The 15,062-nt window shown below is 36.2% G+C and overlaps 1 protein-coding gene and 1 non-coding gene across 3 annotated transcripts in view; both read left to right on the plus strand.

Moving 5' to 3' along the window:
- Positions 1-15,062, plus strand: part of Nrx-IV (neurexin-4) — a 52,380-nt gene that overhangs the window by 11,362 nt on the left and 25,956 nt on the right. For both annotated transcript variants that reach the window (XM_089632622.1, XM_089632623.1), the window contains exons 5-9: positions 476-679; positions 11,847-12,013; positions 12,095-12,271; positions 13,523-13,684; positions 14,721-14,937. In XM_089632622.1, the coding sequence (XP_089488748.1) occupies positions 476-679; positions 11,847-12,013; positions 12,095-12,271; positions 13,523-13,684; positions 14,721-14,937 (927 nt within the window). The remainder of the gene's footprint in view (positions 1-475; positions 680-11,846; positions 12,014-12,094; positions 12,272-13,522; positions 13,685-14,720; positions 14,938-15,062) is intronic.
- Positions 2,865-2,937, plus strand: TRNAS-CGA (transfer RNA serine (anticodon CGA)). Its single transcript has one exon. It is a non-coding gene; the product is annotated as a tRNA-Ser (tRNA).

Raw genomic sequence — 15,062 nt, forward strand, 5'->3', positions numbered from 1 at the left:
TTATATTATTCTAGCTTGTCGTTTCGTCACTTGCAAACATTGATTTATTATCTATGAAAAATTCCGTTGGAAATTGCATGTAAAGTATCATAATTTTTCATTTTCAAAATTCATAGCACTGTATTAATTAACAGGAAAACCTTATATGACTTATTTTTATTGTGAAGAACGCTATTTTGCAGGAAAATATGATAAAATTCAACTACATTTTCGTATTTCTTCATTATATAATATTTTATAAAACATTAAGAGAGTTAAAAACATTTCTCCGAGTATAAATAAATACATAATATTTTTATAAATATATAAACACATTATCTGGTTAGATAGTTTAATTTACAAGAATATCATTTTGCAAAAAAAGTAGGTTATTACGAAAATAGTGTCAGCCGGCACATTATGGATCGCTCGGCCATTTAGCTGGCACACAAGGGTTAATGATGTACATGATAACATTACCTATTTATTTTTCTAGTTGCTGATACTTTATACATGAACGGGACATCCCTGGTGCAATGGGATTTGACCCGAGAGCCAATCTCTGCCTCCCGGGAGTCAATCCGCATGAGGTTCAAGACCTCTGTGGCTTCCGGAGTAATGCTGTACTCCCGCGGCTCCCAGGGAGACTTCCTCGCCCTGCAGCTGAGAGACAACAGGTTGCTACTCAATATGGATTTAGGTTAGTAAACTGATTTAATTTCTAACACTTATCGTCTACCGGCTATGCTATCTGACTTCGTCTGGGGATGAGTAATTAAAAAATTTATGAATAAACAGCGGGATATGACACTGTCGCCGAGCTACGACCGATCTGCTAAGACTATCAAAGCGGAAAAGCCAAGTTATGCGCTTGTCGTGTAGGTAGAAACAAGAGCGGGGCACTGCTGTGTGTAGATGTAATTTGAAGTAATATGGGTGAACATTGTTCACAACACTTTTGTATGTGCGGTTTCATTCTAATAATAGTTCATGGCCCTTTGTCATTTCTATTATCTATGAAAAAAACAATAAGGTGTCTTGTCTTATTTTTTTGACAGTTGTTTGTATATTTCAAACTCCATATCTCACATTGCGAGCTGAAAGAAGTTGCATTGGTTGAAATTTCAGGCTGAAAAACTGGTACAAATTTCATATTGCATAAGCTCACCATTGGAGAGTTTTATTGCTTCACAAAATGAAATTTCTGATTTATACATGGTTATACTATTAACGGTTCCATGATATTTCATCAAAATGAAAATTCAACATACCTTTAAATAGTGATGAGTCATTAAAAGTGATGAAACAAAAACTAGTTTTAATAGTTACCTATGTAACCTATTTAACCTAGTTTTTGTTTCATCACTTTTCATGACTTTATATAACGTTTTGTAGGTGTGTTGAATTGTCATTTTGATGAGACACCCGGTCACCGTTATTAACACACTTCTAGCGGGATGGATAGTTGTATCTTTTACGCCGGTCCTACTAGAATGGCGGGAAAGGCGTTGCTGTCCGATAATTCTATATGAATATTGAATACCAATCTTTGTGTAAGAGTCCAAACTATAAATATGTATCTGTATAAACAATGTGAACATTGTCTCTTGTGTGGAAGAATATTTAATCAAAAGGAAACTATACTAAACCTAAATCTGTAAAATGGATAGTAAAAACCGATGACCAGATAACTCATAAAAATGACAATTCAGCACAACTTTAAAAGGTGATATAAAGTCTTGAAAAGTGATGAAACAGAAAGTAGGTTAAATAGGTTAGGTGGGTAAAGTTTATGGTTTTTTTTCATCGCTTTTAATGACACCTGTCACTTTTTAAAGGTGTGTTTAATTGTCATTGTGTTGAGTTAATCTTGGAACCAATAAATCCTTGCACTAATGGCACTGGAGATGCGGAAACAGTTCTTTTTTATAATGATTTGTGCGAAAGTGAAAACCATTTTTTTTTTTCATAATATGTACATTTTTTTATACATAAAATATCAATAAATGTCCCAAAACTGACTTTAACTTTAGTTTATGGAGTTGAATTAGTAATTAGGCTTTAATTTATTTTTTAGTTAGGGTGTGGTTACTACTATGTAAAGTAAAAATCATTAAAATATCCATATTATTTTCAAGCAAAGCAAAATCCAAAAACAAAATCCATTTTGTCGAATGGGACCCTATTTTCGCCCGCTTGAAGTGTGTTAATGTAACGTATTGATGTTTACAGGATATAATACTGGGCCCTTAATCTCCAGTATTATAACGAGGATAGGGATCTGGTAATATATATTATTAATAGTCGTAGATACTGATATACGGAGGTTGTTTAATTGGAATATAATAAACTGACAATACAAGTAACAAGTTGCCTGAAGGCCGCCTAGCGACAGAATGGCTTCCCGCCACCCGACGATGTCATCCAAGGCCTTTAGTAGCGTTCGGTTATCTTCGGTAGAACCCGAAGCTACCCGAGCGCAAACACCAAACACTACACCTTCCCTCCTTCAACTCTGAAGCCACTTACAAACCAACATAAATATTTTACATATATAAATCACAACATAGATTTAAATATTGAAGACAATATTAGTGATTTCTAAACGAAAATCTGAAACAGAAAAATCAGAAAAGGAAACGGTCACATCTGGGACTCGAGTCAACAGATGTCGCACAAAGTCAACAGATGTCGCACATTAAAAATAAAAAATTAGATAGGTTTATCTAAAAAGACGCTGTCTGGATTGCATTTAGTTCGGGTTGAATCTTGCGATCATACATAAAAGATAGTTGCCAATAAAAATGTGCGGTGAAAAAATGAAGACAATGTTGGTGGTTCTTATTCGAAGTTTGATACAGTTAAAAGTGACCGAGGGGAATAGGGTCCCATTAGCTCAGTCGGTAGAGCACTGTCCCCGAAAGACAAGGGTCCTGGGTTCGAGTCCCAGATGTGACCGTTTCCTTTTCTGATTTTTCTGTTTCAGATTTTCGTTTAGAAATCACTAATATTGTCTTCAATATTTAAATATTACAATTTGAGGTTTTACTCAAAAAGTTATTCCGAAAAATAAATACACAACATAGATATTCATTTTATATTACATTTGGTTTTAACAATGATTTTAAAAGATAGACAACTTAGAAATTTAAAATATTAAGCCCAAAACACGATTAAATCAATTGTGCAGAGATCCACAGAGATTTCTCACAGAGCTGCGCTATGCAGTTATTACAACAATTGAAGTTATTACATTTGCTAACAAATAATCCTAAGACTAACAACCGCGGTGCCTGGGTCAAGTTGCCCCGTTTCCTCTGGAAGATGTGGGTGACTCGCGTCTTGGCCGCAATCTCCCCGACCATGGTCTCTGTTGCCGGGCCTGTGTCTGCTCCGACACCACTTCCTCTGCCGCCAACCTGAAATCAGGAGGAAAACCAGTGAATCCACGCAATAAGGTTGAAGTCTCTAACTCATGAGGCTCATTCCTCGAAATTTCAGACGCGGGATGCTGTGCACTATTGCCATCTTCCTTCCAGCTCTCTGACATTTCCCTCATTTGATCGACATGCCTCTTCCATGTCACATCTGTGTTCCCTATCTTAATAATATAAACTTTTTTACCTAGCTTTCTAGAGACTACTCCCTTAGCCCAAACTACTTTATTATCCTGACGATAATCTTTTGTTAAACACTTTTGTCCAACTTTAAAAACCCTGTTTTTAAACCCTTTGTAAAACTTAACCTGATCAGATTGAGCTTTAGAAATGTTAACGTTTGCTTGCTTGACTTTTTCCGAAAACTCATCACCATTTTTCACTGGAATTAAATTGTCGAAAGTAGAACGCAGCCTCCTTCCTAATAACAGTACCGCTGGTTCAATACCTGTCGAGCAATGCAAAGAATTTCTATAGTCCATTAAAAAATTTAATAACTTGACATTAAAATTTAGTGGGAATTTACCGTTTACTAACAGTTTCTTGAGGAACGTTTTCGAAGTTTTAACAGCGTTTTCCGCCAATCCGTTTGACTGGGGGTGTTTCACAGGAGAAGTCATAAGTTTAATATTGTTCTCCTTTAAGAACCCTCTAAATTCCTCACTTGTAAAAACTGAGCCATTGTCAGACACAATTAACTCAGGGTTGCCAAAATTAGAAAAAATTTTCCTCAATTCCAAAATCGTATGAGTTGAATCTGCCTTCTGTACTTCAATACAGTCCAACCATTTCGAGAATGAGTCACACACCACGAGGAACATCTTCCCCGCAAAAGGCCCACAGTAATCTATGTGTACCCTACTCCAAGCTTTACCTGGATTTGGCCAAACCGCCAATTGACTTTTTGGTGCTGACTGTTTTGACAACGCACAATCTGAACATGATTGAACGACTTTCTCCAAGTCTTTGTTCAGAGCTGTCCACCAAAAATATGCTCTAGCTATTCCCTTCATTTTAACAATACCAAGATGTGACCTGTGTAATGAATCTAACACTTGCTTTTGGAGAGAAAAAGGTATAACTATTCTGTGTTGCCAAAACAAACAATCTCCTACGATAGAAAGTTCGTTCCTTTTTAGCCAATATTTCCATATACTGCTATCATGATTTACTCGTTTGGGCCAGCCCTGCCGCAAAAACCTAAATACTAGCTGTAATTCGCTATCCGCTGCGGTGGCTACCACAACTGCTTGAAAATTTACATGTTCACAATTTTCAATAAAACAGATTTTGTCCTTGATTGATGAAACCAAATTATTCATCACTGGAACTATCTTCAGATTAAAAATCTCCATAAAATCCCTACCCACTATCAATTCCGTGCCATTAACCACAACAGTAAATAATAAATTATTTTTAAGATTATTGTATTCTACGGTAAAACAGGCACTACCTACAAGATTAAGTGGTTTGCCATCGTATCCTGATAAAGTACGTTTATCTGGTGACAATGTTACATTTCTAAAATAACGATTGAAAATAAAATCCGGCATGACCGACATGCTTGCCCCTGAATCAATCATAGCAGCACATTTCACTTCGTTAATTACCACATTAGCCCTAAACGGATTAATGTATGAAAAACTATTATTCTGGGATTGTTCAAAAATCGGATTAACCTTGTTATTCCTACACAATTTCTTCAAATGCCCTACCTTGTGACAATTAAAACATTTTGCGTTCTTGAATTTACAATATTTTTCTACATGATATTCACCGCAAATCGTACATTTTTTATTCCTCGGTTCGGGGCTCTTTGAACGAGATAACCTTGAAAAACCTTGAGTTTCTCCCAAACGCGACGAATATCTCCCGGGCGAATTTAAACGATTCGAAATGGCATTCACATCCGAATTCCCTGCGGAAAATTCAGATTTAATTTCCGGAACCAGATTGTCTAAAACTGAAACCATTATTGCTAACTCTTCCATCTTGTTAAATGTTAATTTAGTTCCCTCTAGAAAAATTTTCTCCTTAGCCCGGCCTGGTAAAATACCAATTGCAAAGACATCCGCTAAGCTTTCTGGCAAGCGTGTTCCAAATTCACAAAAGGAAGATAAACCCCTTAGACGGACTGCGAAATCTCTAACCGATTCCCCATGCGATTGCTTGGCTTGATAAAATTTTTCTCGTTCCTTGAATACCGATCGCGGTCTGGAACAATGTTTCTCAATTAATTCTATTAACTGATCGAATACCACGTCTGTAACTTTAGCAGGGAAACATAAGTTGATCAAAAGAGTTAATGTCTCCGCTTCCAGAAGATTCAGCAAATAAGCGCGTTTCTGTGAAGCATCTACCTTAGTCGTTTTTATGTCATCACAAATTAGAAGGAACTGTTCTAACCTCAAGCGGAATAGACTCCAATCTCCATTAACGTGGGAGAACCTGGAAATTCCGCCCGATTCCATGATTGCAACGACAACAACAACAAAAAAAAAAACCCACCCGGCAACAATAACACCTTCCAGAAAACAAACAAGAAACAAGACAACCTGACTCCAGGAACCGGCGCCGATGCAGTCCAGCGCCCAGCTGCTCCCCGGAATTCCAAATCTTCTTCTTCTGTGAAACTTGTCTGGTCTTTGTTACCCAGGGCCACCGATCTGGTCTTTGTTACCCAGGACCACGTGGTTATTTATTCTTCGCTGGATTCTTCGTCTGGTCTTTGTTACCCAGAACCACGAAATTATTGATTATACCCGAGCGCAAACACCAAACACTACAGTTAATCTACATTTAATTGATGAGCAATCCTATTCCGATAATTATGTGCCTCGAAGTCATAAGTCATCATCTCCATTTTCTCAAACGGGACCCGATTTTCGTCCGCTTGAAGTGCGTCAATCTACATTTAATTGATGAGCAATCTTATTCCGATAGTTCTGTGCCTCGGAGTCATAGGTCATCATCTCCATTTTCTCGAATGGGACACTATTTTCGCCCGCTTGAAGTGTGTCAATCTACATTTAATTGATGAGCAATCTTATTCCGATAGTTCTAGTCATAGGTCATCATCTCCATTTTCTCTAATGGGACACTATTTTCGCCCGCTTGAAGTGTGTCAATCTACATTTAATTGATGAGCAATCTTATTCCGATAGTTGTGTGCCTCGGAGTCATCGTCTCCATTTTTTTTTACCAAAAATGATCATTAAAAACAGAAATCATGTACTTTTTCGTTCTATCTAGACTTTACTTTCAATTCAATATTCATACATAATGACACAAATAAAAACACCAATGTTTTTAATTTATTGGTATTCATTCAAGGCCAAAGGGCATATAGACGTTGTATGCCTCTAATATATATTTTTTGATGACATCATTTCTATGCATCGTTGTTGGCCTTGAGTATTACATATTCACTTATAATCTAATTTAAAATGTACACAAATTCAACTGAAAAAAAAGATTTCTGCTCTCCTGTAAAGTTATCTAACCAGTACATAATAATTATTGTGACTCAAGATGAATTGAGTCGCAAACCAATTTATTATATTCATTCCACCTTGAGTCACTGTTAAACTGATGCCAATATTTTTTTATCATATTCTTTGAAGTTTGAACAATTGTCTTTTGACGATTGTCTCTAACACAGCATAATTCAAAATTGATTTGGCATGCATTCAAAATGTAAAAAGAAAGATAATAATAAATTTTTAGGGATTTATATTATACAGTGTTTGATTTTCTGAATTTGAAAAAAATTGATTGGTTACTATCAGCTGTTTATTGTATTTTAAAATACGTTGAGATAAAGTCTCCAAAAGTTTTTTAACCCTTTAAATAAAAAAATTAAATAAACATCGATCAAAGAAGTTTTTTGGGTTTTTCATGCAATGTTGATTCACCAGCTTCCCAATTGTTCCACTAGTTTACGGAAACCATGTGTAGCCCACATTATAGCGACTGTAGAGTAACAATTAATCCCCCACTTACAAAAATTTATGACAAAATTGCACTTCTACAAATACATAAAGATTTCTTTAGTAAAAATAATTTACCACAATTGAATATTAGCAAAAGAATAATATCTGCTTGAGGACTAACCCTGCCACTAGCACGAACCACAACAGCACAGCATCACTATATATTCAAGGGTGTAAAATTATTTAATAAATTACCCCTTGATATACGATCGGAAGAAAACTACGAAAAATATTAAAAAAAAATTAAATTAAAATATTCTTGTACCACCTCATAACTTTACTTATTGTTTAGAAATATGTTTTTGCTAGAGATGTGCCGATTATGACTTTCGCCGACTAGCCGACTAGCCGATTAGTCGGTTGTAATAAGACCGACTAGTCGGCTAAGCCGATTACGGTTTCGGGGATTTCCGTAACGCTTCGTTTACGGCTGATTCGCGCGCAATCGCATACGCCGCCTGCGAGCGTGTCGGAACATGTTTTGTTTACTTCGCATTGTTCCTTCATTTTTGCTTGTGTAATGGTCGAGAGCGGTGTTTTAGTGTAAAAAAAATATATTTTTTTGTGCATAATTAAAGATAATACTGTTATTATTCATTGAAGTGAACAAGTAGAATTAAAATTAAATCATGTCAAAAAGAAAATCTCGTGTATGGATCTTTTTTGAATAATTGGACAATGATTCCCGTAAAGTTAAGTGTAACCAATGCCAAGTGATAATTTCTCGTGGTGGGCAAGGAAAAACAGCTAACACTACAAGCATGAACAAACATATTAAATACAAACATCCAACCCTGATACCTCAGTTAGGTTCTGCTATCAAATGTTCAAGCACAGACGATTCCACCAAGTCTCAAATCTCAGCAGAAGAATTACCTAAAGCAGTGCCTACTCCGTCAACTTCAGTGTCATCAGAGGACAGTTTAAGTCAGAAAAGCCAACAAAATATTGAAGACAGTTTAACAATACACTGGTCATGTGAAGACTCAAGATCAAGAGAAATCAATATTGCGATAGGTGAAATGATTGCACTTGACAACCAGCCGTTGTCAATTGTTGAAAATACAGGCTTTAGAAACCTGATGAGGAAAGTTAAACCTAAATATAACATACCGGGCAGAAAGTATTTCACAGAAAACATCATTCCTCAACTTTACGAAGAGACTAAATCTGAAATACGAAGAGGAGTGATGAGTGCAACTGCAATTTCAGTTACTACTGACATGTGGACAAACATAAATAATAAAGAAAGTTTTTTGAGTTTTACAGCTCACTGGTTCGACGATAGTTTCAAATATCACCACGCAGTATTGCAAATGAAACATTTCCCTGAAACACACACCGCCAATAATATCAAAAATTGTAAGAAATTCCAACTTTATGGGATATATATACGACCAAAATTCACGCCGTTGTAAGAGACAACGGCAGAAATGTGACGAAAGCAATTGACGATTCAGTTTTTAAGGGAGTACCATGTTTCATACATACTCTCCAACTGGCTATTAATACCGCTTTGAAACATGATACCATGGCACAAATACTAGTAAAATCGAGATGAATAGTGACACACTTTAATCACTCTAATCAAGCTCAGTCAAAACTTCGAGATTTGCAGCAAGAACTAAATTTATCATATCACCAGCTTGTTCAAGATGTATGTACCAGGTGGAATTCCACATACTATATGATATCTCGCCTCTTCGAACAAAAACGAGCTGTTTCTTTGTACCTTGCTGAAACATCAGTAAATTTCGAAAATTTGTCTAATGAAGAGTGGCAAATACTAGGAAAAAGCATTGAATTGCTAAAGCCGTTTGAAGAGATTACCAAGATAATAAGTTCAAGTTGCTCATCAGTATCTGAAGTAATACCTCATCTGAAAACCCTACAAAAATATTTAGAAATGTATTATGATGAAAAAAAAGAAATCATGGAAATTAAAGCCCTACTGGAAAATGATTTGAATATTAGGTTTGACATGGACCATAACAAAATGTTCACCTTGGCTACATTGTTGGATCCAAGATACAAGCAACAGTTTTTCGAGGCAGAGGATCTCATCACCATTAGGTCCCAATTTTTATTAGAATCTCTGAAGAATAGCATGAGTGATGACGACAGCGACAGTGGCAAAGATGATTTACAGAACACCTCCACTGATGAAAATAATATAGAAACAGCAACACATAGGAATTTTTGGCAATGCTACCAAAATTTTGCATCAAGAAAAATACAAGAATTTCAAGATGACAGGTCAAGCGCAGCTGCAGAACTGCAGTCCTACTGTGGCTGTGCGTTACCAGTGATAAAGCGTAATGATGACCCATTTCAGTGGTGGAGCCGCAATAGTTCTAGGTACCCTGAAATGTCGCGCATGGCCAAAGTGTACCTCTGCTGTCCCGCAAGTTCTGTTTACAGTGAGAGGCTGTTCTCAGAGGCCGGAAACATATATGAAACAAAAAGAAATCGATTGCTACCAGAAAGGGCAGAAGCTTTAGTCTTCTTACATCATAATTTACCCTTAGTTAAAAAATATAAGTAAGTTATAAAAAATATAAGGAGATTATGATATTTTTGGTTGTCACAATTGTGACTTTGATTTGATTAGATTATGTAGGTATGGTTATAAGAAATATGTTTTTTTCATTTTTTTTTGTTTTTATCACACAGTTCATGTTTAGAATTTTTGGATATACATATATATTACTGTGCATCTTGTACATACAATCTTGCTTTAATACATATTACTGAGTTTGTTAATTTAAAAAATCTACTTTTTATTTTAATAATAAGAAATACTTATAAATGTTCATTGAAGATAAGAAGATATTATGTTGTTTTTTATGTTAATTAGGATAGGTACTAATTTTGTTAAATAAATGTCATATTTATGTTTTCTTTACAAGCAAGTAATTTAAAAAACTGATTACCAAAGGAAAAATTGCTTTACATTTTTTAATGTATAAGACTGATTATAAAATATAAAAAAATAATATATAATCAAGGATTTTATTTCATGTAGTTCCCCCGCATTCATATTATTGAGAAATACATACAACGTAAGAAGCCGGATAGTCGGCGCTCTTTGCCGATTAGTCGCCGACTAATCGACGACTACAATAGTGGCCGGATAGTCGGCTTTACCGACTAGTCGCCGACTAGTCGGAACATCTCTAGTTTTTGCCTTTTCAATCCTTTGGGGGTATTTCACTATATCGGGCTAAATATCTGACTAGCTATCCGTTGGCTGGCTTTAAAGATCAGAATAACTTCGTTATTCAACGGCGACCGTTTCACCATTGTTTCGAGCTTCCAGATAGATAACACTCGAAATAGTCTGGCAACATCGCAAAATGTTTGCAGTTAGTCCATCTACTGCCACGGCTGTCATGCGTCACAGTCCACACACCGCGAAGTGTGCATTTTTTTGGTTATGTTATGTTGATTATCAGGTCATTTTAGATAGATTCGTGTCGAATTAATACATTGTTTCTTATTTTGAACACAATCAAATAATTCAGGATGGATCATACAAGCATTCAAATTCATTCTACAAAATTCGACTCACTTCTCAGCTGTTAAACTCGGAATGTTTTGACGCCATCTTTGATTCGAGGAATAGCGCCTAACGTCTGGTTCGAGCACTGATTAGTCAAATCTAACTTTAACCCGAGCGTTAGCGTTATTCAGATATAGTGAAAACGAAAAAATGACTAATCCGCGGTTTAGTGCTTGGTCAGAACATAATCAGAGATAGTGAAATACCCCCTTAGTATCATTTATTCACTAACCTATATTTTTATTACTTTTATTGTTATTTTTTGTTAAATTACTAATATTTTTTGTTTAATTTAAACAAATGTAAAAATATTTTGTTGTCCTCTCCTAAACACAAGCAGCTGCTTTATAAGGAGAGTGATTGAAATATTGGTGTTTATATTGTTATAATATTGTAACCTTGTTTATATGTTTCAATAAATTAAAAAAAAAAAAAAATTAAAATCGAAATAAATTTTCAATTTATATATTGGATACAAGAATAAGTTAACAAGGTGAAGATATGCAGCTCGTCCGAGTCTAGAGTTGCGGATGCGTTTGATTTTGGATAGCAGCATCTAGGTGCGCTAGAGTATCGTTTGTTGTTTTTGTCTGTTGCCAGGACTTGTTGTCTGCAAGTTATTAAATTACTATTGAAATTTGAATTATTTTAGGTTCAGTTCTAATACGACCAATGTCTGATTGGGCGAGCATTTAAAAACTTTTGAACTCCGGGTTTGTCTCACAAACTCTTTAATAAAAACTCAAGCATCAACAAAACACTTAGTGTGAAAAAACTTATTTGTGATACTGCCATCTACGAGTAACCTCTTATACTACTCTCTAGGATATCACAATAATACAGGTTAATTAATATTGAAATTTTTGTGTTTTATAGGTTCTGGACTGATGACATCAATGTCTGTGGGTTCCCTGCTGGACGACAACATCTGGCACGACGTGGTCATTTCAAGAAACAGGCGCGATCTCATCTTCTCGGTGGATCGAGTGGTTATCCAGTCCAGGCTGAAGGGGGAGTTTAGCAGGCTTAACTTAAATAGAGCAGTAAGACTTAATTGAATATCTTAATAAATTACATCAAGTAATTTGCTTTTGGTTTTACTAATTGAGAGTCATTTATTTCAGTTCTACGTAGGGGGAGTCTCCAACAAGCAGGAAGGGCTGGTGGTGACGCAGAACTTCACGGGCTGCATTGAAAACCTGTACCTCAACTCCACCAACATCATCCGGGACCTGAAGGAGGCATACGAGAACCAGGAGGCGCTCCGCTACAAGAAGGTCAACACTCTCTACACCTGTCCCGTGAGTACCAACCAACCAATCTAATAACTAACCGTCATGCCATTTCAAACAGAAAATATTTATTTATTTTGATTTATACATTCTCTTCTCTTATTCTGACTAATGACATGACTTGACTCAAGTGTTTGATTCACTTGGCCGTGCCATGTACATATTCCTCGGGAATCCCCGACTTCCTATACCAATCATTTCCGCAGTCCTTTCTCTCTAGAAAGGAAAGGAACCAATCTATCATCTCAGTAAAACACAATATTTCATGGCTCCCTGCTTTATTAGTACATATTGACTCAGTTCAATTCAAGAAGGTTAAATGAATATGTAAAGGGTTTTCCAATAAGAGGTGTTATTTTGAATAGCTCGCTATTTCGGTAGATGTTACTTTTGAAGCTGTCATTTTTTGACATTTGACAAGTAAAACCTACGCCATTAATAAAAATGGAACGAAACACGCTTCAACAACGCATTGAAATTATTAAAATTCACTTGAGTGAATCAAATGCAAATCATCTTGAGTGATGAGGCCCATTTCCACCTCGGTGGCTGCGTCAACAAGCAAAATTGTCGCATCTGGGGCTCGGAAAACCCAAGAGTTATTGTTGAAAAGCCTCTCTATCCTCAACGTATGACTGTTTGGTGCGGTTTATGGTCCTGCGGAGTCATTGGACCTTATTTTTTCGAAAATTAGGCTGGAGCAACAGTTACGGTGAATAGATTGCGCTATCGAGAGATGATTAATGATTTTTTATGGCTGGAATTGGATGGTATTGATCTGGACAATGTTTACTTTCAACAAGACGGCGCTACGTGCCACACAAGCAACGAAACCATTGATCTTTTACGATTGAATATCAAAATAACACCTCTTATTGGAAAACGCTGTATGATGTCTGTGTTGCTGACAAGAAACTTCAATTAATAAAATTATATTTTTTGTAAAAGCAACACGAAGACAATACCATACTTGATAAAGTGACATTTTTTATTTTTATCATTAACTAACCCAGTAGAGGTAATGTCCAAAGGCAAAATTAATGTATGTATATGGATGACACTGCAATTACAGTGCTTCGTACTTTCATTATCACGATTCTTCAACACTACTAATGCAGGAGTCAGGCCCAGGGGTTAAACTGATGCGTAGAAAATTTACAGTGTGTAGTAGATTAATAAAATTTAGTGTTGCTTGATCGTGACAATTTGACTTTTTTTGCCTCTGTAAGAAAAAGAAAACTAATTTTTATGTATTTCCAGGAACCTCCGATAGCCCCCGTGACCTTCCTAACCCGCGGGGCTCACGCCCGTCTCCGTGGTTACGAGGGGGCCTCCTCCCTCAATGTGTCCCTGTCTTTCCGCACCTTCGAACCTGATGGTCTGCTCATCTGGCACGACTTCACCTCCAGTGGACATGTTATGGTACGCTTTTTTCAAATTTTGTTGAATTGTGCTGTAGACCCCTTTGTATAGTTTTATACACATACAATTTATTTTTATCAAGGTTATGTTGGGTAGGTTATCCACTTGAGCGTCAGAGATTTCAGGATGTTCAGTTTTCAGATTCACGATCAAAACAAATCATATATCCAAATATTAATATGGAAACACATTAACTGATTACTGTGATTTAAAGCCAATGAACCTACCTAGATTTCACCGTTTATCCCATATTTTGACATTTTATAAATTTTTTTAAAAAAAATCATTGAATTTATAATTCATAGATTCGTATATAATTCATAGTTTCATTTATAATTCATAGTTCCATTTATAACTCCTAGTTTCATTTATAATTCATAGTCAGCTACCCAACTTTGTGTAACTGTAGCTTGGTGGTTATCTAAACTGTGTAAATCAGTAAATGTAGTTGCGTTGGGTTTATTTTTCATGTGTACTGTATAATGTGTATTTTTATTTTTGTCATTCAAAGGCTGCGCCTTTTATTACATACTAGCTGAAGTACCCAGCATTGCCTAGGCTTTGCTTGGCAAAAAGGATGGGGGCTGGTTTTTCGAAATATCTTGTAGACAAGTGACCTCCCACTTGTTCTAAAGATCAAGTGTGTGAAATTTCATCAATCTCTAAATAAAATCTCTGATGCAAATGCGAATGGTAGCAGAAGTCGGGGACGCCCGAGGAAGACATATCACGATCAAGTGAATCAGATACTTGAGTCGGGCCATCTCAAGAGTCAGAATAATAGAAGAGTGTGTAAGAGGTGATTTATGAATGTGAATGAGGCAAGGAGTGTGTGCCAAGACCGAGTTGTTTGGCAGTCTGTCTTTTCTGACGCGTATATTTGTATAAAACACAAACCCACAGACAGTCTTCTTTATACATATAGATCGATAGATAGAATATTTAAAAAAACAATTCAGTTAATATAATCCCCATAAATTTGGAATTGTGATGTTTCTTGTTCAAACTTCAAACATTAATGATTGTTCATTTTTAGGTGTACATGGAGAAGGGCAAGGTGAAGGTGGAGCTGCAGACGGGCAACGGCCCCAAGATCTTCCTGGACAACTACGAGGAGGAGTTCAACAATGGCCGCTGGCATACGCTGGTGCTGAGCGCCACCACCGACCTGCTCATCCTCTCCATCGACCACCGCCCCATGAAGACCCGGAGACTCCTGAAAATCACAACTGGGTCACTATACCTTATCGGAGGTAAGCAAATCTTTCAATATATTAATTTGTTTTCAAATGCTACATCAACGTTAACAAGCATTTAACCTGTTTTTTTAGATTCATTTAAAACTGTCAGACATCTTCACTTTCTTTCCCGTTCTGGT

Source organism: Hesperophylax consimilis, chromosome 6 (genome assembly GCF_061612785.1).
Source record: "Hesperophylax consimilis isolate HC1 chromosome 6, BYU_Hcon_1.0, whole genome shotgun sequence".
In the NCBI taxonomy this organism is placed as follows: Eukaryota; Metazoa; Arthropoda; class Insecta; order Trichoptera; family Limnephilidae; genus Hesperophylax; species Hesperophylax consimilis.